The 23,330-nt window shown below is 41.1% G+C and overlaps 1 protein-coding gene across 2 annotated transcripts in view; it reads left to right on the top strand.

Moving 5' to 3' along the window:
* CORO1C (coronin 1C) overlaps positions 1-23,330 on the top strand; it is an 83,313-nt gene that overhangs the window by 47,257 nt on the left and 12,726 nt on the right. For both annotated transcript variants that reach the window (XM_029224618.1, XM_029224612.1), the window contains exon 3: positions 5,263-5,385. In XM_029224618.1, the coding sequence (XP_029080451.1) occupies positions 5,263-5,385 (123 nt within the window). The remainder of the gene's footprint in view (positions 1-5,262; positions 5,386-23,330) is intronic.

Genomic DNA, 23,330 nt, shown 5'->3' with positions numbered 1-23,330 from the left:
TTTGGCTGCGTTGGGTCTTCATTGCTGCATGTGGGCTTTCTCTAGTTGTGGCGAGCGGGGGCTGCTCTTCGTTGTGGTGCGCAGGCTTCTCATTGCGGTGGCTTCTCTTGTTGCAGAGCATGGGCCCTAGGTGCGCAGGCTTCAGTAGTTGCAGTGTGTGGGCTTCAGTAGTTGTGGCTTGCGGGCTCTAGAGCGCAGGCTCAGTAGTTGTGGCACATGGGCTTAGTTGCTCTGCGGCATGTGGGATCTTGCTGGACCGGGGCTTGAACCCGTGTCCCCTGCATTGGCAGGCGGATTCTTAACCACTGCACTGTGGGAAGCCCACAGTACTGGTTCTTTTATGATTCTGGGTCTCTTTAGGTTTTCTGTTTATTGAAGGAGTTTTGATACATCACACATTTTCTAGGAGCTTACTTATTTCATCTGGAATTTTAAGATTTGTTTTAGCTATATCCCACAAGTTTTGATATGGCATGTATTTACTGACCAATTTTAACCTTTTTCTGTTGGCTATTATGACTTTCTATGTGAATTATTTAGTAAATTAGAAATTTTTCGGGGACTTCCCTGGTGGTGCAGTGGTTAAGAATCTGCCTGCCAATGCAGGGGACACGGGTTCGAGCCCTGGTCCGGGAAGATCCCACATGCCGTGGAGCAACTAAGCCGGTGAGCCACAACTACTGAGCCTGTGCTGTAGAGCCCGCGAGCCACAACTACTGAGCCCGCATGCCACAACTACTGAAGCCTGTGCACCTAGAGCCCGTGCTCTGCAACAAGAAAAGCCACCGCAACGAAGAAGCCCCTGCTCACCACAACTAGAGAAAGCCCGCGCTCAGCAATGAAGACCCAACGCAGCCAAAAATAAATAAATAAATTCATTTTTAAAAAAAAGAAAAGAAGAAGAAGGCTGATACCGTTTATGTTCCTGGTACGGTAGGAAGGGTAGGAGTGATGTGGAGGACTTGGATAGGTTGGCAAACACTTTAAAAAAAAACAACAAACTTTTCAGATGCTTTGGAGATTTTTGGCTTGTATTTTTCTGTTAATTTTTAATTGTATTGCGTTGTACTCAGAACATGTTCTGTACAATATTGATTCCTTGGCAGTTTTTGAGATTTGCTTTGTGGTATTCTAATTGGTGATTTTTAAAAAAATGTTTATTAGTGTGCTTGGAAACAAAAAAAAAATGTGTGTTTTAAAATGTTGGCTATGGGCTTCCCTGGTGGCGCAGTGGTTGAGAGTCCGCCTGCCGATGCAGGGGACGCGGGTTCATGCCCCGGTCCGGGAAGGTCCCACATGCTGCGGAGCGGCTGGGCCCGTGAGCCATGGCCGCTGAGCCTGCGCGTCCGAAGCCTGTGCTCCACAACGGGAGAGGCCACAGCAGTGAGAGGCCCGCGTACTGCAAAAAAAATAAATAAATAAAAATAAATAAAATAAAATGTTGGCTACAAGTTGTATATATCCGTTAGATCAAGCTTGTTACTTTTGTTAAAGCCGTTTATATTCATACTGAGTTTTGTCTGTTTGATCTCTTAAATCTTTATTACAGTCTCTTAAGATTATGGTTTTGTCATTTTCCCCTTGTACTTCTGTCAATTTCTGCTTTAATTATTTTGAAATTTATGTAGTTAGATGAGTTAAAGTCCATAGTGACTATAGCTTTTCTCTGAATTGTTTCTTTAAATGTTAAAATGTAATCTTAAATAATGCATTTCACCTTAAAATCTATTTGTTCTAGTATAACCACCTGGTACATATTTTTATATCCCTTCCCCTCCTTTAGTTGCCTTTTTGTATTATTATTTTGTAAATGTGTCTTATAACTGGTTTTAATCTGATCTGAAACACCTCGTCTTTTAGCGGGTGAGTTTAAGTCATTCATATTTACCGCAGTTTGTGATTTATGGTTGTTTTTATTTCTACCATCTTATTTTGTGCTTTCTAGTTTTCATGCTTTTTCTTGCCTTTTTTTCTTTTTATTTCCTCTTTCTCTTATATTGAATGAGTTTTTAAAATTCCACTAACCTTCCTACCACTCCATACACTTTTTGGAAGTTATATATTCTCTTTTAGTGTTTACCCTTCATTTTAACATACTTACATGACTTAAAGTCTAAAACTAGTCAAATTTTCTGCCTTTTTCTAGGGAAGGGCCCTGAAACCTTTGAATTCTGATCATATCTTTCTATCTTACATGTTATTGTTGTTTAGTGTTTTAGTTCTGCCTTGTCTTACCTGTACTCCAGTTAGTCATAATTACTACTGTTCTATACAGTCAATGCCTATTTACATTGACCACATTTACCAATTTGTTTGCTCACTTCTTGTTTTGGTATCCCATTTCTTTCTTCTGGTTCACTTTCTTTTCCTGAAATAAGTCCTTGAACTTAGTTCTTTGAAATTAATTTTGAAATTCTTTGAGATAAGTCCAAGAACTTAATTCTTTGAATAAGAGTCTTTAAATGGTAAATTTTCTGTATCTTTTTGTTTAAAAATGTTGGGGTTTTTGTTTGTTTGTTTGGTCATCACTTTTGAATGATAGTTTATCTGGGCATAGAATGCACAGGTGGTTGTTTTTCTTCCCATTTCTGAGATAGTTTCTGATGTCTTTGTTTCTGTACTTGCTTTTGAGAAGTCTGCTCACAGCTAGTCTAGTTATTCTCTCTGTAGGTAATCTGTCTTTTCTCTATGGCTGCTTTGGTTTGAGATTTTATCTTTGTTTTAGGTGTTCTGAATTGCACTAGGATATTCTACTTGGGACCTGTGCTTCTTCAATCTGAAGACTTATGCCCTCAGTTAAACTTGGAAAACCCTCAGCCCTCATCTCTTCAGTTTTTTGTTTCTCTTGCATTCTCTCCTTCTGGAATGTCTGTTGCAATGCGTGTCAGACCTCAACCTGGCCTTTGTGTCTCAGAATGTTTTAAATTACTAAATATCACACATTCAAGAGAGTAACTATATCTATAGCTTAAATAATAATAATACATAATAAAACAGTAATAATATTAGAAAATAAAACACCTGTGAGTTCACCGCCAGCACCTTGAGTAGTAGACCATTACGTGGGGTAGGAACTCCAGGGGAGGAGCACTCACAGGGGGAATTAGGTAAAACTACCTGGCTTGGGTGCTTAGTAGCAGCTTCTTCTTTAAGGAAGGATATGGCCAGGGGTGTTGGTAGAATGGATTCCGGCAGTTGTTAAATTTTGGGTAACGTATTTTGAGCACTAGAGGTGCTGGGGCGGTACCAAGTGCTTTACCTTGATTGTCTCAGTTAATTCTCACATCAGCTCTTGAAGAGAGAATTCTAGCGTTCTCATTTTACAGGTGAGAAACTGAGGTCACCAGATGAAGTAATTTGGCCAGAGCCTCAGGGGAGAAAATGGCAGCGCCACACCCCAGCCCTGGCAGCCTGGTCCCTGACCCTCACTACTTCTCGGCCTGTCAGTGACCCACGTGGCTTCTCATACAAGACCCAGGTTCTCTGTAATATTGTGTTTCTTCCTTGGCATTTTCGTTTACAAATTCCTGTTTTTGGTGATGCAATTCAGGAGACCGAAACTCTGGGTTGAATTAGTTTTGCAAGAGAAAGGGGGAGCGTGTGAAAAAACTCAGGCCTCAGGTCCGTAGGCTGGTGCACCTTCACACCTCAACTCAGAACTCACCTTTCTGCGCAGAAAACCTTCCCAAAGGCTGGAGCCCCCGCACAGCTGCTTGAATGTCCTTCTTCTGTGTTCCTGCCGCCTTGGGCCTGTCCTGGTGCTGCACGTCTTGTGCTGCGCTGTAACTGGAGCTTTAGATGGACTCCACGCTTGGCCAGGACGTGGAGGGCGCCCTGCTCACCTCTGTGTCTACAACACTCAGCTCAGTGTCTGGCCCAGAGTTCACGGATAACACACGCTTGTAATTCTTTAATGATTGAGTAAGTTAACATTATACAGGAAGAACTAATAATGAGTGCCAGATTCTTATTGAGTATTTACTGTGTTCTGGGTACTCTGATTAATTTTTTACACACCTTATACAGATGGTTGTAATGCTAGGTTATGATTTACCTCATTTCTCATTTACTCCTCACGGTAATCCTGGGAGGTAAGTATTACTGTTACTCATTTTACAGATGACAAGCTGAAGCTTAGAGAGATTACCTGTCTGAGATCACACACTGTTCAACCAAGAGAGCCTGGACTTGAATCCATATCTGTCTGACTCTGGAGCCTGTGGTCTTTGTGCTTTAGCACACTGCTTCTCTGGAGATTTCCACAGTTAAGTCAAAGTGGAGAAATCCAAATTTACTGATCTTGAAAATTTTCCAAGAAGCCTGCCCCCGTGTTGTGACAGCTGGCCATAACAGGAGAGTAGCATCAACCAAAAAATAGGTTCACTTTTGCATTGTGGTGATTCCTTTCTGTTCACCTGCGTTTAGCATATGTAGAAGAATGTCAGCAAGGACTGGCATTAACCTTTTTAAAAAGAAGCAGCCTTTGTACAGCTGTTGTTGTAATAGCATTTGTCTTGGTTAACACCAGACAAAATTGGTCCGATAAGCCAGATTGGCTTGTTAGGTTCAAGTGTGTTAACATGAGCACGTTGTGATGGTTGCTATGACCAACATTAGAAGTTGTGTTCTTAATGAGATGTGGATCTGGGTAATGGCTGAGAGCTAAGGTGGTTAATTAGAAGGCCCAGCTGGCGTTTCTGTTGACGGAAGAGACCGAGACATTGAAACGTACTTTGTCCTTCGGCCGCTGAGCAGTGGTTAAGGCTTTTCTTTTCATTACCTTCACTTTGCTTGCTCACTGGAAGTGCCATCCACTTCCAGAACTGTTAATTTGTATATTCAAGGGCATTAGCTTATCATATTAAAGGTTATATTTTACATTTTGAATAATACCAGGTTTGGTTTTTTTAAAAACAGTAAAAACACACCTATAATTTACAGTAGGCTATTGTTAGAATTGTATTGTGGTAAAAAGACTCTTGTATTCTCTTTTGCTGTGTCTATTAATGCCGTTGATTAAATAAAATCTCTGTGGTTCTGGAAATGTAGATCCTTAATTTGATGGAGTATCCTTGGTAGTAACTGTTTCTAGAAATGCAAGTTGACATTTCTTAACAGTTGACGTTGGCTGATATGAACGTCATAATTTGTAGATTCTTGAGAGTTTGGGGTAGAAGTAATAAAGGAGAAGTGGGTCTGACAAAACATAAAATCTCTGTAGCATTGATGTTACATAATAGGTCTGTTTCTCTCTCCTTTCAGACTGGTCGAATTGACAAATCCTACCCCACAGTGTGTGGTCACACAGGACCAGTGCTGGACATAGACTGGTGCCCACATAACGATCAGGTCATTGCCAGCGGCTCAGAGGACTGCACGGTTATGGTAAGTTCCCTCGGTGTGGCGGGCACACAGGCCAGCGAGACTCACCTACTGCCTTCAAAGAGCGTGTGTGTGTGTAGGCTTGAAATGCAGAAAATCATAGAGCTTTGATTGTCCATTGGACTATACAAGAATTTAGCGACACTGAAGTTTAACTTTAGATAAGCCGTTTTACAAGTTTATATCAAGGAGTTGTACTCTCTTGTCTTTTTTCTTCTTTTGCTTGTGTGTGTGCACATACTTGTTAACAGTTGACACATCTGCTTGATGGGAAGATTTTAGGGAAAGTAAAATGACTTTCAAATAATTCTGTGAATGCCATTACACCACATGACCTCCCCCCCCCTCTAAAAAAGGAGAGATAAAACTGCTACCACAAATTGCATATTACAGTGAAATACGATGCCAAAGGTTATATAGATAGATGGGATATGAAACAGATATTGAAAGATAATAAAGAGTTTTTGTAGGTGCTTATTTCCAAGCTAATGTCTAGTGGACCCTGGTTAACGAAGTCCTTTCTATGCAGATGTACAAATAACCAATTTGAAAGGTTGTTAAAGTAAGTTCTGTATGTTCCCCAGTTTAGATTCCAAAGGTAGGTTATGTATGAAACCAGGCTTTGGAGTACTTGTGAATGTGAAGCTTCTTGTTCTTGATTATGTTCTTCTTAGCCTTCAAATGTAATTATGAGTTTGGATCCATTTTTAATCCTAGCGCAACATCTGCTGCAAAGACTGGGCAAGAGCGCAGACAGGGAGCCCTGAAGTCATGCCTGGAGTGGATGCAGGTCGTCCCTCAGGCAGCCTCACACCTGGCAGGTGGAGAGCTGCGAGAACTGCACTCTGGTTATCCCCCTCTTGGTTTTCTGTGCACTGAACCAGACTTAGAAGCATTGTTTGGAAGGCTTTGTTAATTACAGTTATTTTACATAAAAGGAAATTAATTCCTGAACTGTGCCATTTAAACGTTTACCCATTTTTCCTCATGGACTTTTGGCTAAGGATAACTCCTCCTGTGATCTCATGATTTTGGCAGCCAAAGTGTATTAAAGAAATATGCTGCTATTAAAAGGAATTGTTCCATTTAACATGCCTTGCTAAATTGATCATTTGAATGGCTACAGACGCATTTTGCTAAGGGGAAGAAACAGTATTTAGACCTGATGCCCACATCTTAAACTGAGAGTCTTAACCTTTCTTGGAGAAGCGGGTTTGATCCATCCCTCCCCATCTCCAGCATTATCGGTCACATTGCCCTTTAAAAAAAAAAACCTTTGCATTATAAAACACACTAAACGAGCAGTTAAGTGAGTTCAATTAAGTGAAAAAGTGAATTGAGGGACTTCCCTGGTGGCACAGTGGTTGGGAATCTGCCTGCCAACGCAGGGGACACGGGTTCGATCCCTGGTCCAGGAAGATCCCACATGCCGCGGAGCAACTAAGCCCGTGCACCACAACTACTGAGCCTGCGCTCTAGAGCCCGCGAGCTACAACTACTGAGCCCATGTGCCTAGAGCCCACGCTCTGCAGCAAGAGAAGCCACTGCAATGAGAAGCCCGCACACCACAACAAAGAGTAGCCCCCGCTCGCCACAACTAGAGAAAGCCCACCCACAGCAACAAAGACCCAATGCAGCCAAAAATAAATAAATTAAAAATAAAAAAATTCATTAAAAAAAAAAAGTGAACTGAGTTAGGAGGTTTATTACTGAGTGAACACCCTGTGACTGCCACCCAGGTCAAGAAATGGAACTTTCCCAGGCTTCTCAGTCTCTTCCCTGTGCCCCATCCCAGTCCCCATCCACCCCTCCCTCTCCAAGTAACCAGTAAAACTCACTTCCTTGCCTTTCTTTGTGGTTTTAATCACTCAAGTGTGCGTCTCTGGACGCTAGAGCTTAGTCTTCCAAGTTCTAAAAACTTGATATGCCTTTTAAGTCTCTCCTAATCTACAGGTTCCTCCTCCATCCTTTTCTTGTTGAAGAAGCCTGATCTAAAAAAAAAAAAAAAAAAAAAAAAAGAAGCCTGATCTTTGACCTGTTGCTTCCAGAAGTCCAGAGTTTGCTGATTGCACCCTCGTGGTCCAGTTCAACCTGCTACTCTGTCTTTCAGATTCCCTGTGAGTTGGCAGCTGGATCCTAGAGCATGATTAGATTCAGATTCCATCTCTTTGACAAGCCTAGAGCTCGTGCTCTGGTCTCCCCTCAGGAGGCACGAGGTGTCAAGATGCCTGATTTTTTGCTCTTTTTTGATTTGTGCAGTTATTGATGCCCAGCACCTAGATCCAGCAACTCATTAGGGGGTCTCAAAATGGTGATATTAAATGCTGTGATTTTGTTTTCAGTTTTCAGCTGGTAAAATTTTTAAGGTGATGGTCTCTCTTTTCTACTATTTAGTTACCCAGGAGTATAGTTCATATAGGAAAGCAGGGTAAATGCTTGATTCTTTCCTTTTATTTACCCAGTTTTCAAAATAATGAATTGGTTCTTTATCTTCCTCAGAAGGTGACCAATTAGTTTTTCATTTGGAGGTTTTTTTCCCCCTTTCATTTCATTTTGAACTGAATGGGTTTCAATCTATTACAATTCTTTTCTCAAAGCTCAGGGGATTCAGTCTATGTTAATGGGAACCTCTTCACAGTTCCTGAGTCCTTCTGAAGTGACCCTACTTGTTTCTGTTGCTTCCTTGCTCTTCTGTATGTCCAGGTGTCCCAGGCCCATCCCTGACCACACACCTCAAATCCGCCACTGCTCTCAGAAGCTCTGGTTTGTTTTAATGGAAAATGGAGTTTCTAGATCACTCTCTGAGTGCTTAGGGATGCTCATTGTTACCGTAGCGATCATTGTTTTTAAGACTTTGCAGTAAATTTGGCTAGAATATACATATATATTTAAAGATATAATACCTTGTGACTTCGTCTTAATCTTTCCAGTTCAAATTCAGGACTGTATAGTTTTTACCTAACTTCTTTAATAATACATCTCTGTCTCCTTTCTTTCACACCAAGAATCCTGGTTCTCAGGAGTTCAGGATGAATTAGAATATCCTAATCTATCTCATTTGCTTTTTCACAGTATACATACAATAGTCTCACACTAAAAATACTAAGAGTATCACCACCATTATGATTACTGAAAGCAGTTTAAAAAAAAAAAAGGCACTTGGATCATCTGAAGCTCCTTCTCTAGTAGATTCTAGACCCCAGTACTCTGGAAACCAACCAGAGAGGGCTCCCTTCCAGGACAGGCCCCACCCTGAGGAGCAGTTCCAAGGGATGGAATCAAATAGGAAAGGCTCGTGGGAACTGTATTCTCTAAGTTCTTCTATATTGACAATAGCTTGTTGTGACCTTTATACTTAAAGGTGAATTTTTCTGGATATAAAATTCTTTGCTTGCAGTATTTCCTTGAGTATCTAAATATTTCATTTTCTTTTGGCATAAAGTGTTGCTGTAAAAAATCAGATGATCAGAAAAAATCTGATTTTCTTTTCTTTATAGAGTATATGTTCTTTTTGCATAGATGTTCATAAGATTTTTTTTTCTTAAAATGTAGTAATTTTACTAGACTATTGTTGGTTATTCTGAGTTGGTATTTCTGTGTGTGATGTGCTCTTTCAATATATGGTTTCAGGTCTCCCCCCCCCGCCGCAGGAAAGTTTTATTGACTTAGAGTCTTCAGTATTTGTTCTGTTCCTTTGCTTTGGTTTTTCCCTTCAGGGACTCCTGTTATCCAAATGCTTTATCTTATTTACGTATCTTCGATATTTGTCAGTTTCTCTCCAAACTTTTTTTCTTACTCATTTCTTTTAGGCTAAAATTTTTCTGCTTTTTACCTTTTATTTCTTTGGGGACATTATTTATGTTTATTTGCTCTTAGCTTCTTTGTTAGTCTTCGTTTCTAAAGTACTTTTCCTTTTATTTCTATTTTTTTTCTTGATTTCCGCCACCTTACTTTTGAGTTTTTCAAGTTCTGATTTATGTTTCCTGTCTTGTATTGTTTTCTTAATAATGTCTTTCGAAATGTGTGTGATAGTTTTTATCTTTCTTTGGAGCTGGTCTTACTAGCATTCCTGTACTGTCTGCAGGGATGTATTCTCTTTTTTTCTCACAGTAATTTTGGAGCCTTGATTTTTTTTTTTTTTTTTCTCCCTCTCTTATTTTTATGTGAATTTAGTTTTCCCGAGCTTTCAGAAGCTGGCTTCCTTCATAAAGCTGTTCTAACTTCACAGAGCTCCCTCTTCTGTCCTTTTCAGGTAGTGTTCAGAAACATGGTGTCTTGCTGTCAGATTTCCTGACCTGCTTTTTTTTGGTCTTTCTGATTCCTTTGTCCATCTTATTTCTGTCCTGCTCAGATTTGATTCCATTTCTTGGAATTTCCACTCAGTGTGGGCCTGTCTTAGGAGGGAGTCCTCTCTGGTTGGTGTCTAGGGTACTGGGGTTTAGATTTCTCCAGCCCCTTCATACCTTTTTCTTTTCAGGTCCCTGTTCTCACCTGCTGTTGGAGAAGGCAAAGCCTCTTCCCGTTTCCGTTGTGGCCTCATATTGGCCTGCTCTTCTCAGATCTGTGGGGCACCCCATTGCTGCCCTATGATTTTTTTCGCACAGAGGCCGACAACACACGGGTTGTGTGGCTGTTGGTGGTTTTCCTCCACACACTTGCATTTGGGTTATCACCTAGTTTTGTGTATATATTGTCCCTGTGTTTTGTTTTGTTATCTGCCTGCTCTGTGTTTTTCTTGAGGGACTTGGGAAGATCCCAAAACTGTGCTGCCACTGACACCACCATTGTCCCAGAATCCTCTGACGTTGCCCCGTTATTGGTATTGCCAGAGTGAACATTTTGTAAATTAAATAATGCTTTGGGATAAATCTTCCTCCTAGTTTTTTTTCACTCCCTTAACTATGGTGCTGATATTTTAATCACTTAATGTCTCCCAAATAATTTGTTATTATTATTGGGGTAATTACAAAATGCTTTAACAACTCAGCAGTTGAAATAAAATTTTAAAGAAGTATTTGATCTTCTACCCCACCTGCTTCTTTTTTTTTATTTTTGAATTTTATTTATTTTTTATACAGCAGGTTCTTATTAGTTATCTATTTTATGCATATAAGTGTATATATGTCAATCCCAATCTCCCAGTTCATATCACCACCACCCCCATCCCTGCCACTTTCCCCACATTTGTTCTCTACATCTGTGTCTCTATTTCCGCCCTGCAAACCAGTTCATCTGTACCATTTTTCTAGGTTCCACATATATGCGTTAATATACGATATTTGTTTTTCTCTTCCTGACTTACTTCACTCTGTATGACAGTCTCTAGGTCCATCCACGTCTCTACAAATGACCCAATTTTCTTCCTTTTTGTGGGTGAGTAATATTCTGTTGTATATACGTACCACATCTTCTTTATCCATTCATCTGTCGATGGGCATTTAGGTTGCTTCCATGACCTGGCTATTGTAAATAGTGCTGCAATGAACATTGGGGTGCATGTGTCTTTTTGAATTATGGTTTTCTCTGGGTATATGCCCAGTAGTGGGATTGCTGGGTCATATGGTAGTTCTATTTGTAGTTTTTTAAGGAAGCTCCATACTGTTCTCCATAGTGGCTATATCAATTTACATTCCCACCAACAGTGCAAGAGGGATCCCTTTTCTCCACACCCTCTCCAGCATTTGTTGTTTGTAGATTTTCTGATGATGCCCATTCTAACCAGTGTGAGGTGATACCTCATTGTAGTTTTGATTTGCATTTCTCTAATAATTTGTGATGTTGACCAGCTTTTCATGTGCTTCTTGGCTATCTGTATGTCTTCTTTGGAGAAATGTCTATTTAGGTCTTCTGCCCATTTTCTGATTGGGTTGTTTCTTTTTTTAGTATTGAGCTGCATGAGCTGTTTATATATTTTGGAGATTAATCCTTTGTCCGTTGATTCATTTGCAAATATTTTCTCTCATTCTGAGGGTTGTCTTTTTGTCTTGTTTGTAGTTTCCTTTGCTTTGCAAAAACTTGTAAGTTTCATTAGGTCCCATTTGTTTATTTTTATTTCCATTACTCTAGGAGGTGGATCAAAAAAGATCTTTCTGTGATTTATGTTAAAGAGTGTTCTTCCTATGTTTTCCTCCAACAGTTTTATAGTGTCCAGTCTTACATTTAGGTCTCTAATCCATTTTGAGTTTATTTTTGTGTATGGTGTTAGGGAGTGTTCTAATTTCATTCTTTTACATGTAGCTGTCCAGTTTTCCCAGCACCACTTATTGAAGAGACTGTCTTTTCTCCATGGTATATCCTTGCCTCCTTTGTCATAGATTAGTTGACCATAGGTGCATGGGCTTACCTCTGGGCTTTCTATCCTGTTCCATTGATCTATGTTTCTGTTTTTGTGCCGGTACCATATTGTCTTGATGACTGTAGTTTTGTAGTATAGTCTGAAGTCAGGGAGACTGATTCCTCCAGCTCTGTTTTTTTCCCCTCAAGACTGCTTTGGCTATTCAGGGTCTTTTGTGTCTCCATACAAATTTTAAGATTTTTTTGTTCTAGTTCTGTAAAAAATACCACTGGTAATTTGATAGGGATTGCATTGAATCTGTAGATTGCTTTGGGTAGTATAGTCATTTTCACAATATTGATTCTTGCAATCCAAGAACATGGTATATCTCTCCATCTGTTTGTGTCATCTTTGATTTCTTTCATCAGTGTCTTATAGTTTTCTGAGTATAGGTCTTTTACCTCCTTTCTTAGGTTTATTCCTAGGTTTTTATTCTTTTTGTTGCAATGGTGAATGGATTGTTTCCTTCATTTCTCTTCCTGATCTTTCGTTGTTAGTGTATAGGAATGCAGGAGATTTCTGTGCATTAATTCTGTATCCTGCAACTTTACCAAATTCATTGATTAGCTCTAGTAGTTTTCTGGTGGCACCTTTAGGATTCTCTATGTGTAGTATCATGTCATTTGCAAACAGTGACAGTTTTAATTCTTCTTTTCCAATTTGTATGCCTTTTATTTATTTTTCTTCTGTTTGCCATGGCTAGGACTTCCAAAACTATGTTGAATAATAGTGGCGAGAGTGGACTTTCTTGTCTTGTTCCTGATCTTAGAGGAAATGCTTTCAGTTTTTCACCATTGAGAATGATGTTTGCTGTGGGTTTGTCATAAACGGCCTTTATTATGTTGAGGTAGGTTCCCTCTCTGCCCACTTTCTGGAGAGTTTTTTTAATTATTATTATTTTTTATTTTTTTTAACATTGTTATTAGAGTATAATTGCTTTACAATGGTGTGTTAGTTTCTGCTTTATAACAAAGTGAATCACCTATACGTATACATATATCACCATATCTCCTCCCTCTTTTGCGTCTCCCTCACACTCTCCCTATCCCACCCCTCTAGGTGGTAACAGAGCACCGAGCTGATCTCCCAGTGCTATGCGGCTTCTTCCCACTAGCTATCTGTTTAACATCTGGTAGTGTATATATGTCCATGCCACTCTTTCACTTCATCCCAGCATACCCTTCCCACTCCCCGTGTCCTCAAGTCCATTCTCTACGTCTGCGTCTTTATTCCTGTCCTGCCCCTAGGTTCTTCAGGACCTTTTTTTTTTTTTTTTAAGATTCCATATATATGTGTTAGCATATGGTATTTGTTTTTCTCTTTCTGACTTACTTCACTCTGTATGACAGACTCTAGGTCCATCCACCTCACTACAAGTAACTCAATTTCGTTTCTTTTTATGGCTGAGTAATATTCCATTGTATATACGTGCCACATCTTCTTTATCCATTCATCTGCTGATGGACACTTAGGTTGCTTCCATGTCCTGGCTATTGTAAATAGAGCTGCAGTAAACATTGTGGTATATGACTTTTTGAATTACGGTTTTCCCAGGGTATATGCCCAGTAGTGGGATTGCTGGGTCATATGGTAGTTCTATTTTTAATTTTTTAAGGAAGCTCCATACTGTTCTCCATAGTGGCTGTATCAATTTACATTCCCACCAACAGTGCAAGAGGGTTCCCTTTTCTCTGGAGAGTTTTTATCATAAATGGGTGTTGAATTTTGTCAAAAGCTTTTTCTGCATCTCTTGAGATGATCATATGGTTTTGCTTCTTCAGTTTGTTAATATGGTGTATCACATTGGTTGATTTGCATATATTGAAGAATCCTTGCATCCCTGGGATAAATCCCACTTGATCATGGTGTATGATCCTTTTAATGTGTTGTTGGATTCTGTTTGATAGTATTTTGTTGAGGAGTTTTGCATCTATATTCATCAGTGATATTGGTCTGTAATTTTCATTTTTGTACTATCTTTGTCTGGTTTTGGTATCAAGGTGATGGTGGCCTCATAGAATGAGTTTGTGAGTGTACCTTCCTCTGCAATTTTTTGGAAGAGTTTGAGAAGGATGGGTGTTAGCTCTTCTCTAAATGTTTGATAGAATTCACCTGTGAAGCCGTCTGGTCCTGGACTTCTGTTTGTTGGAAGATTTTATTTTTTTTTTGCGGTATGCGGGCCTCTCACTGTTGTGGCCTCTCCCGTTGCGGAGCACAGGCTCCAGACGCACAGGCTCAGTGGCCATGGCTCACAGGCCCAGCCGCTCCGCGGCACGTGGGATCTTCCCGGACCGGGGCACGAACCTGTGTCCCCTGCATCGGCAGGCAGACTCTCAACCACTGCGCCACCAGGGAAGCCCTGTTGGAAGATTTTTAATCACAGTTTCAATTTCATTCCTTGTGATTGGTCTGTTCATATCTTCTATTTCTTCCTGGTTCAGTCTTGGAAGGTTATACCTTTCTAAGAATTTGTCCATTTCTTCCAGGTTGTCCATTTTATTGGCATAGAGTTGCTTGTAGTAGTCTCTTAGGATGCTTTGTATTTCCACGGTGTCTGTTGTAACTTCTCCTTTTTCATTTCTAATTTTTTTGATAGGAGTCCTCTCCCTCTTTTTCTTGATGAGTCTGGCTAAAGTTTTATCAATTTTGTTTATCTTCTCAAAGAACCAGCTTTTAGTTTTATTGATCTTTGCTATTGTTTTCTTTGTTTGTATTTCATTTATTTCTGCTCTGATCTTTATGATTTCTTTCCTTCTGATAACTTTGGGTTTTGTTTGTTCTTCTTTCTGTAGCTCCTTTAGGTGTAAGGTTAGATTGTTTATTTGAGATTTTTCTTGTTTCTTGAGGTAGGATTGTATTGCTGTAAACTTCCCTCTTAGAACTGCTTTTGCTGCATCCCATAGGTTTTGGATCATTGTGTTTTCCTTGTCATTTGTCTCTAGATATTTTTTGATTTCCTCTTTGATTTCTTCAGTGATCTCTTGGTTATTTAGTAGCTTATTGTTTAGCCTCCATATGTTTGTGTTTTTTACGTTTTCTTCCCTGTAATTGATTTCTAATCTCATAGTGTTGTGGTTGGAAAAGATGCTTGATATGATTTCAATTTTCTTAAATTTACTGAGGCTTGATTTGTGACCCAAGATGTGATCTAATCTATCCTGGAGAATGTTCGTGAGCACTTGAGAAGAAAGTGTAATCTGCTGTTTTGGGATGGAACGTCCTATAAATATCAATTAAATCTATCTGGTCTGTTGTGTCATTTAAAGCTTGTGTTTCCTTATTAATTTTCTGTCTGGATGATCTGTCCATTGGTGTAAGTGAGGTGTTAAAGGCCCCCACTATTATTGTGTTACTGTCGATTTCCTCTTCTATATCTGTTAGCAGTTGCCTTATGTCTTGAGGTGCTCCTATGTTGGGTGCGTGTATATTTATACTTGTTATATCGTCTTCTTGGATTGATCCCTTGAGCATTATGTAGTGTCCTTCCTTGTCTCTTGTAACATTCTTTATTTTAAAGTCTATTTTATCTGATAATGAGTATTGCTACTCCAGCTTTCTTTTGATTTCCATTTGCATGGAATATCTTTTTCCATCCCCTCACTTTCAGTCTGTATGTGTCCCTAGGTCTGAAGTAGGTCTGTTGTAGACAGCATATATATGGGTCTTGTATTTGTATCCATTCAGCAAACCTGTGTCTTTTGGTTGGAGCATTTAATTCGTTCACGTTTAAGGTAATTATCGATATGTATGTTCCTATTACCATTTTCTCAATTGTTATGGGTTTGTTTTTGTAGGTCCTTTTCTTCTCTTGTGTTTCCCACTTAGAGAAGTTCCTTTAGCATTTGTTGCAGAGCTGGTTTGGTGGTGCTGAATTCTCTTAGCTTTTGCTTGTCTGTAAAGCTTTTGATTTCTCTGTCAAATCTGAACAAGATCCTTGCCAGGTAGAGTAATCTTGGTTGTAGGTTCTTCCCTTTCATCACTTCAAATATATCATGCCGCTCCCTCTGGCTTGTAGAGTTTCTGCTGAGAAATCACCTGTTAACCTTATGAGAGTTCCCTTGTGTGTTATTTGTTGTTTTTCCCTTGTTGCTTTCAATAATTTTTGTCTTTAATTTTTGTCAATTTGATTACTGTGTGTCTTGGCGTGTTTCTCCTTGGGTTTATCCTGCTTGGGTCTCTGTGCTTCCTGGACTTGGGTGGTTATTTGCTTTCCCATGTTAGGGAGGTTTTCGACTATAATCTCTTCAAATATTTTCTCTGGTCCTTTCTCTCTCCTCCTTCTGAGACCCCTATAATGCGAACGTTGTTGCGTTTAATATTGTCCCAGAGGTCTCTTAGGCTGTCTTCGTTTCTTTTCATTCTTTTTTCTTTATTCTGTTCCATGGCAGTGAATTCCACCATTCTGTCTTCCAGGTCACTTGTCTGTTCTTCTGTCTCAGTTATTCTGCTATTGATTCCTTCTAGTGTAGTTTTCATTTCAGTTATTGGATTGTTCATCTCTGTTTGTTTGTTCTTTAATTCTTCTAGATCTTTGTTAAACATTTCTTGCATCTTCTTGATCTTTGCCTGCATCCTTTTTCCGAGGTCCTGGATCATCTTCGCTATCATTATTCTGAATTCTTTTTCTGGAAGGTTGCCTATCTCCACTTCATTTAGTTGTTTTTATGGGGTTTTATCTTGTTCCTTCATCTGGTACGAAGTCCTCTGGCTTTTCATTTTGTCTGTCTTGCGTGAATGTGGTTTTTCCTTCCACAGGCTGCAGAATTATAGTTCTTCTTGCTTTTGCTGTATGCCCTCTCCCCACCTGTTTCTTAATACCTCATTTTCCCTTTTGTTCTCCTGAAGATGAAAGACCAGTGTACAACAAATCAAATGATTTCAAACAGCAACATTATTAATTTAAAAAAAAAAAAAGCAGAAAAGTTCTCTGTAGCTTCCCAAGCATAGCCTCCTGGTAATAATAGCCCAGGACCTGCAACTGTAGATGGATATCAAGGTCCAGCTCCAGTAGAGAAAGGATGCTGAGATAAGCCCAGGTCACTTAAATGCTCTCAGCCTCAGTTGCCTTACATGCTTAAAAAACTAAATTAAATAAAACAAGCCAATGGAGAGGATCCAGGAAGTATAATGAGTTACTGTTTTTTTACAGTGAGTTTTTATATATAATTATAGTGGATTCATGGTAGTAAGAATATCTTTAGCAAATAATTCAGTAGAAAAAAACAGAGTAGAACCAATTTACCAAATGATCTGTTAAATGATTAACTTAATTAAAAAAATACTTTTTGTGTTTATAGTATAATTCCATTATGTCCTCTGCATTTAAGCAGTGATTTGTTCACTGTGTGAGAATTGATTCTGTGGCAGTCATGTTACATTGATTGCAGTTTTAGAGAGGGAATGCCAGCCTTATGGTACATTCCTCCATCTTTTAGAGATGGCTTCTTTAAGCAGCCAAAAAGTAAATTATATTGGCATGGTTTGCCTTTGGTGTACTACCTTTTCTTTTCTTTTCTTTTCTTTTTTTCTGTTTTTTGGCCGCATTCCTTGGCATGTAGTGTGGGATCTTAGTTCCCCAACCAGGGATCAGAACCTGTGTCCCCTGCAGTGGAAGCATGAACTCTTAACCACTGGACCGCCAGGGGAGTCCTGGTGTACTACTTTTTTTTTTTTTTTTTTTTTTCCGGTACCCAGGCCTCTCACTGTTGTGGCCTCTCCTGTTGCGGAGCACAGGCTCCGGACACGCAGGCTCAGCGGCCATGGCTCACGGGCCCAGCTGCTCCACGGCATGTGGGATCTTCCCGGACCGGGGCACGAACCCGTGTCCCCTGCATCGGCAGGCAGACTCTCAACCACTGTGCCGCCAGGGAAGCCCCATGGTGTACTACTTTTGAAGTGATGTTTTGTATGAGCAGATAGCAATGATATAAACCCCTCTTCCCAGAAACTATACTCTGCTCCTAGGTTTTCCAGGTTTTTGGTACTGTGAGCTCTTTTTTCTAACTCTCCTCACAGAGAGTTTTAACGATTGTAGCTGTTAAGTATTTTACTTGGGAAAATTTTAGCTCTAAGAAAATATCAGTGTTTAAATAATACAAAGCGCAGCCAAGGGGAATCCCCTGGCGGACCAGTGGCTAGAACTCTGTACTTTCACTGCTGAGGGCCTGGGTTCAATCCCTGGTGAGGGAACTAAGATCCCACAAGCTGAGTGGTGCAGCCAAAAGTAAATAAATAAATACAAGAGCAGGCAAGGCAAGTTTAGTGAATGATGTTGATTCAACACTGTCCCTTATCTGCAAACACAGGTGCAAAAACTGGCGAATTCAGACAGTGGCGCTGCCTGACTGGTTCTTCCAGAGTCTGGGAGAGGGAAAGATCTTGCAGGAGGAGCATCTTATTTGCCTTTACCTAGATGTTCTGATTGGTCCCAAATGATGAAGTTTAAATGGACACTTTTCCCTTTTCTCAAATCAGTCTTAAACTCCTGTGGAAATCAACAAAAATAAACTCCCCTTTTTTTTTTTTTTTTTTTGGCGGTACGCGGGCCTCTCACTGTTGTGGCTTCTCCCGTTGCGGAGCGCAGGCTCAGCGGCCATGGCTCATGGGCCCAGCCACTCCGTGGCACGTGGGACCCTCCCAGACCTGGGCACGAACCCGCGTCCCCTGCATTGGCAGGCGGACTCGCAACCACTGCACCACCAGGGAAGCCCTAAACTCCCTATTTTACCCATTTTTGCTTCTGTTGTAAATTTTCCTATTGCAGTTTTTGCCTTGAAATAAAGGTAGAAGTGATGTGGTTGGTGATGGGAGCGCATTCCCCGGGACTCTGGTCCTACTCAGTCATTCAGCAGGACTTCTTGTTATTTCCATTCTGTACAGATTGCGTCTGGGCCATTGGCCAAGTGGGTATTATAACCTTGGCACATCGGAACCCAACTCTCACTTCTTGATTTTCTCAAAACCAATGTTGTTCTCAGTGTCATGGTTCATTTACGGATGTCCTGACTCTCTGCATCCTGCCCCTTGGGGTGTTGGATCAGTGGCTTCTGCAGGGGGTTTGCTGCTCTGCAGCTGCTGCAGAATCTCAGGCTCTCCCTGTCTCTTTAGATCAGCTCTTTCCTTCATTCTGCCTTTGGAATTGGTTTCCTCTACATTTTAAAAATGCGGCGTTTGGGGGGAATAGCCGTTTTTATTGCTGTAACTCTAGTGCCTAACCTGGTAGCAAGTTCACGATGGGTGATTAAAACAGGGAGGCAGTGTCTGGAAACACTTTGTGTTTGCTTTAAATTTGCGCTGTGTTTGAGAAATAAAACCATCAAATAAATGTACTTTAAAATGACTACTTGAGAGAAACCCACTCTTCTTAACTTTCCTCGCTTTTTTTCTTGTTAGAACTGTTCTCTTGAGCTGTCCTTTTTCCATATTTAGAAATTCACATGGGAAAAGGATGCCAGTGATACAGTCATTCCTGAATGGATGCTTCAAGTTGTTTTTTCCAGAACCATGTTGGGTTTTCACCGATTGATTCTCTTTTTCATCTGGAAGCCCTAGAGACTAATTGTGCTTTTCTCCCTTTCTTTCAAAACAAAACAAGACAAAACATTGCCGTAGTAATGTGTTGTCCACATAGAAAATTCCAGGAATACACAGTATTATTTTAAAAAAAAGAAAAGAAAAAATCAGGAGGAGAGGGGATAGCTTGTAGTGGCTGCCGTGCTGAGATGCCCACTCAGGGCACAGCAGAGGGTGTTTGATGCCACTTTTCCTCTCTACTCACCGCATACGTTTTTGGAAGAGCCGAGTGGTATGAGAGTCCTAGCCGCAGCCACGGAACAGAGAGAAGCTGACGGACCAGCCTGGAAATCAGAGCCGATCTCATTTGTGCTAATTGGCCCGGGCATGAACTGGAGCTTTCACACATATGATATCTTGGATATAAACAGCCCTGCAGTTGGGTACAGGGCTGAATTAATTTGAAGACAAATTAATTTCATTCCATAGAATCCTGCTATCCAGACTTAAAATTACATGTTGGGGTCATGGGGGTCACAGTTCCAGCAAGAAAAATAATCATGAACATATAGTAGATCCTTTTTTTGCCAAGTGCCGTTTTAAGCGTTTATGTGGTGATTATATTTAACCATTGTTAACAGCACAGTAAGGCAGGAACGTGTCCCATTTTACCACTCAGGAAACACAGGCCCAGGGGGTGACAGTTTTGTCAAAGGTCACCCCGTTTGCAGTAGTTCACATTCGGGTAGTGCTTGGGGGTGCAGAATGTATCAGCTCATTTGACCTTTGCATTTACCCCTGAGGAGGCAGAGCCGCTGCTGTCCCCCGTATGGAACAAGGAAATCAAGGTTCCCGGAAGTGAGGCCCCTCCTTAATGCTGACACATCCAGTTAGTGTCCCAGCTCTGGTGGAGACCGTGTCTTCTGATGCTCCAGGCCAGCATCCTTTCCACCACACCAGGCTGCATCCCAGGTTATGCACAAGAAAACTAAACAGGGACCGAATGGGACTTCTGCAACTTCTCCAGTCCAAGCTGGAAGGCCGTTGCCAGCTGCAGCAGAGAGCCCTACAGAGGGCAGAGAGCCGCGTACCGACAGGCCTGTGAGCAGGGCCAGCAGGCCCGAAGCAGGGCTGTGTCCGCTTCGTGTGGAAGGACTTACAGATGTGCCGGCCCTTCCCCACAGGCCGCCTTTCTCCCCACATAGGCCAGAATGCCATTGTCTTTGCATTTCATCGTACAGGCTTTTCTGGTCACTCTCCCCTGCCTCTGGGAATCCTCATGCCAGTGTTATCTTTCTTACTCTGGTGACTTTTTCCTGTCAGCCCCTCATCCAGCCTCTTTGGAGCATCAGCTCTTTAGAAAATTGCTCTCTGCATCTGTGTTTTTTATTTTGAAACTGGATCATTGATTTCCTTCCTTCCTTCTCCCTTTCCATCTCTTTTTTTTCTTTATAAATTTATTTATTTATTTTTGGCTGTTTTGGGTCTTCGTTGCTGCATGCAGGCTTTCTCTAGTTGCGGCGAGCGGGGGCTACTCTTCGTTGTGGTTCGCGGGCTTCTCATTACAGTGGCTTCTCTTGTTGCGGAGCACAGGCTCTAGGCACACAGGCTTCAGTAGTTGTGGCTCGCGGGCTCTAGAGCACAGGCTCAGTAGTTGTGGTGCATGGGCTTAGCTGCTCCGCGGCATGTGGGATCTTCCCGGACCAGGGCTTGAACCCGTGTCCCCTGCATTGGCAGGTGGATTCTTAATCACTGCACCACCACAGAAGTCCCATCTAAGTGCTTTAGATTCATGTTACCACATCGGTCTCCAGACAACCCCACTGAGGGCAGGTTCATTATTATTCCCATTTTATTGGCAAGGAAACTCAAGGCCCAGATAGGTTAGGTGAATGTCCCGAAGGTCATACAGCTGATACGTAGCAGAATCAGGATATTCTTCACCCCTGCACCGTACTGGGGGCACAGACTGTGTGCCAGGCACTATTCTAGGACTTTCTTAACTCAGTCCTCACAGCAGCCCTAGGAAGCACAGGTACTGATGCTTCCCTGTGCAGTGATGTTGAACTGTTTGCCGAGGACCATCACAGTAAAAGGCCTGGGCAGGATTTGAACCAGGGTCTCTTTGGCTCCAGAGCCCATGCTCCATCCAACTGCTTGTCTTTGCTGTCTTTTTGACTTTTGGCCTCATAGACAGCTCTGCTTTGTTAGACCGTAAACCCTTTGAGAGCGGGACCTGGGTTTAGTTGTCCTTCTCCACTTGCCTGGTAATGGGCCTGCGTTACAGTGGCTACTCAAGAAAAGTGCTGCACAAGTGAGTAACCGAGGTAGTGAGATGGGTTAGGTGCCTGGATGAAATACATAAGCCTCATTGAGGGAACCATGGAACCTGCTAAAAGTGAGATAAAGAAAGGGACAGAGAGTTTCCTCATTTTTAAAATTATATAATAAACGTTTTGTTCCATCATTAACATCTCCTCGCCATCCAAGGAAAAGATGCATGAAGAAGCTAGAGAAAGGAAAAGATTAAGTCCCGTTATGAGCTCTCATGTTTAAGACAGGAAATGCTGCTTATATCCAAAGCCTCCCATCACTCCACGCCTCATTAGGGATTTAGAACACACACTGCTTAATCTCGGTCATTCAGGCAGTGAAGGTTTTACTATCCTTGTGGGAAAACCCAGCAGCCCGTGGTCACAGTGCCCCCTGGAGACGGCAGGTGGAATTACCACGCTTTCCGTCCTAAGCCTATGTCGGAATTCATATTGCAAAATGCATTTCCTGTTGAGTCTCTGAAGTCTCATTTCATAATTGTTTCTCTGCCGACTTCCTGCTTTGATTAAACCAGTAGTTGTTTTCTGTTCCTTCTATTCACAGTTTCAGTCCTGCTTTACATTCAAATAGCCAAGTTCAATGTGGAGCTGTTTTACTGTTCATAAACCCTTGAATAAAAATAGGTGAAAGCAAACAGATAGCTCTGGAGGGTAACAGATGCCCACGCTCGGAGTCTGTTATGTTTGGTGGAGAGAGGCAGTTGTCTGGGTGAGGGGTTGGGAGAGGCAAGGTAGGTTCCCTTTGCCTTCCATGCTTGTTCATGTCTGCCGTGTTTAAAATCTGCTGAAAGATGAGCGTGCAGGGGAAATTGGGTGACGTCCTAGACTTATGCCCTCAGAAGGCAGGTTTATGAACAATCACTTAATTCACGACTTTCCTGCGGTCCTCAGACTGGCAACATTTTTGTTCTGATTTTTTTTCAGGACGACAGAACCGAGCTGAACCTTAACCACTCCTAATTCAGACTCTACCTTTCCACCAAGCAGTCGAAAACAGACAGTTGTTTGTCTCCTCCTTAAAAATCCCCAGCAAGGGAAAATTCTGTTTCTCACTTGTTCCACTGTTGAGTATGATTTTTTCCCCCTGGCAAATTCTAAATTTGTTATGAGTTCCATAAGATCTAGTTCCATAAGATCTTTTTTGGTAGAAGATTTACTCATTTTAATCTTCATACAGAAGAAGATAATTGTTTTAAACTTTAGCCTGTTCACAAACTTAAATGTTACTTAATATCTGGTTTTAACAGCTTTATTGAGGTATAATTCACATACAGCTTACCCATTTAAAGTGTACAATTCAGTGGTCTTTAGTATATTCATAGGTATGTACCACCATCACCACAGACAATTTTAGAATGTTTTCACCACCTCAAAAAGAACCCCCCCAAAAACAGAAACCCCGTATTCTTTACCTATTGCACCCCTCCCCCACCCCCAGCACTAAGCAACCACTAATGTATTCTCTGTCTCTATAGATTTTCCTTTCTGGACATCTCATATACATGAATCCTACAATATGCGGACCGTCATCACTGGCTTCTTTACTTAACCTAACATTATCAAGCTTCATCCATGTTGTAGTGTGTGTCAGTACTTAATCCCTTTCTGTGGTCATATATTCCTTCGTGTGTCACATTTTCTGTATCCATTTATCAGTTGCTGGACATTTGGGTTGTTTACACCTTTTGGCTGTTATGAATAATGCTGCTATAAAATTTGTGTACAGGTTTTAGTGTGGACATATATTTTCATTTCTCTTGGGTAGGTAC

Source organism: Monodon monoceros, unplaced genomic scaffold (genome assembly GCF_005190385.1).
Source record: "Monodon monoceros isolate NGI ecotype Baffin Bay Population unplaced genomic scaffold, NGI_Narwhal_1 Super_Scaffold_1, whole genome shotgun sequence".
Lineage (NCBI taxonomy): Eukaryota > Metazoa > Chordata > Mammalia > Artiodactyla > Monodontidae > Monodon > Monodon monoceros.
Note: the sequence above shows the minus strand (reverse complement) of the source record. Positions and strands in the feature narration are given on the sequence as shown.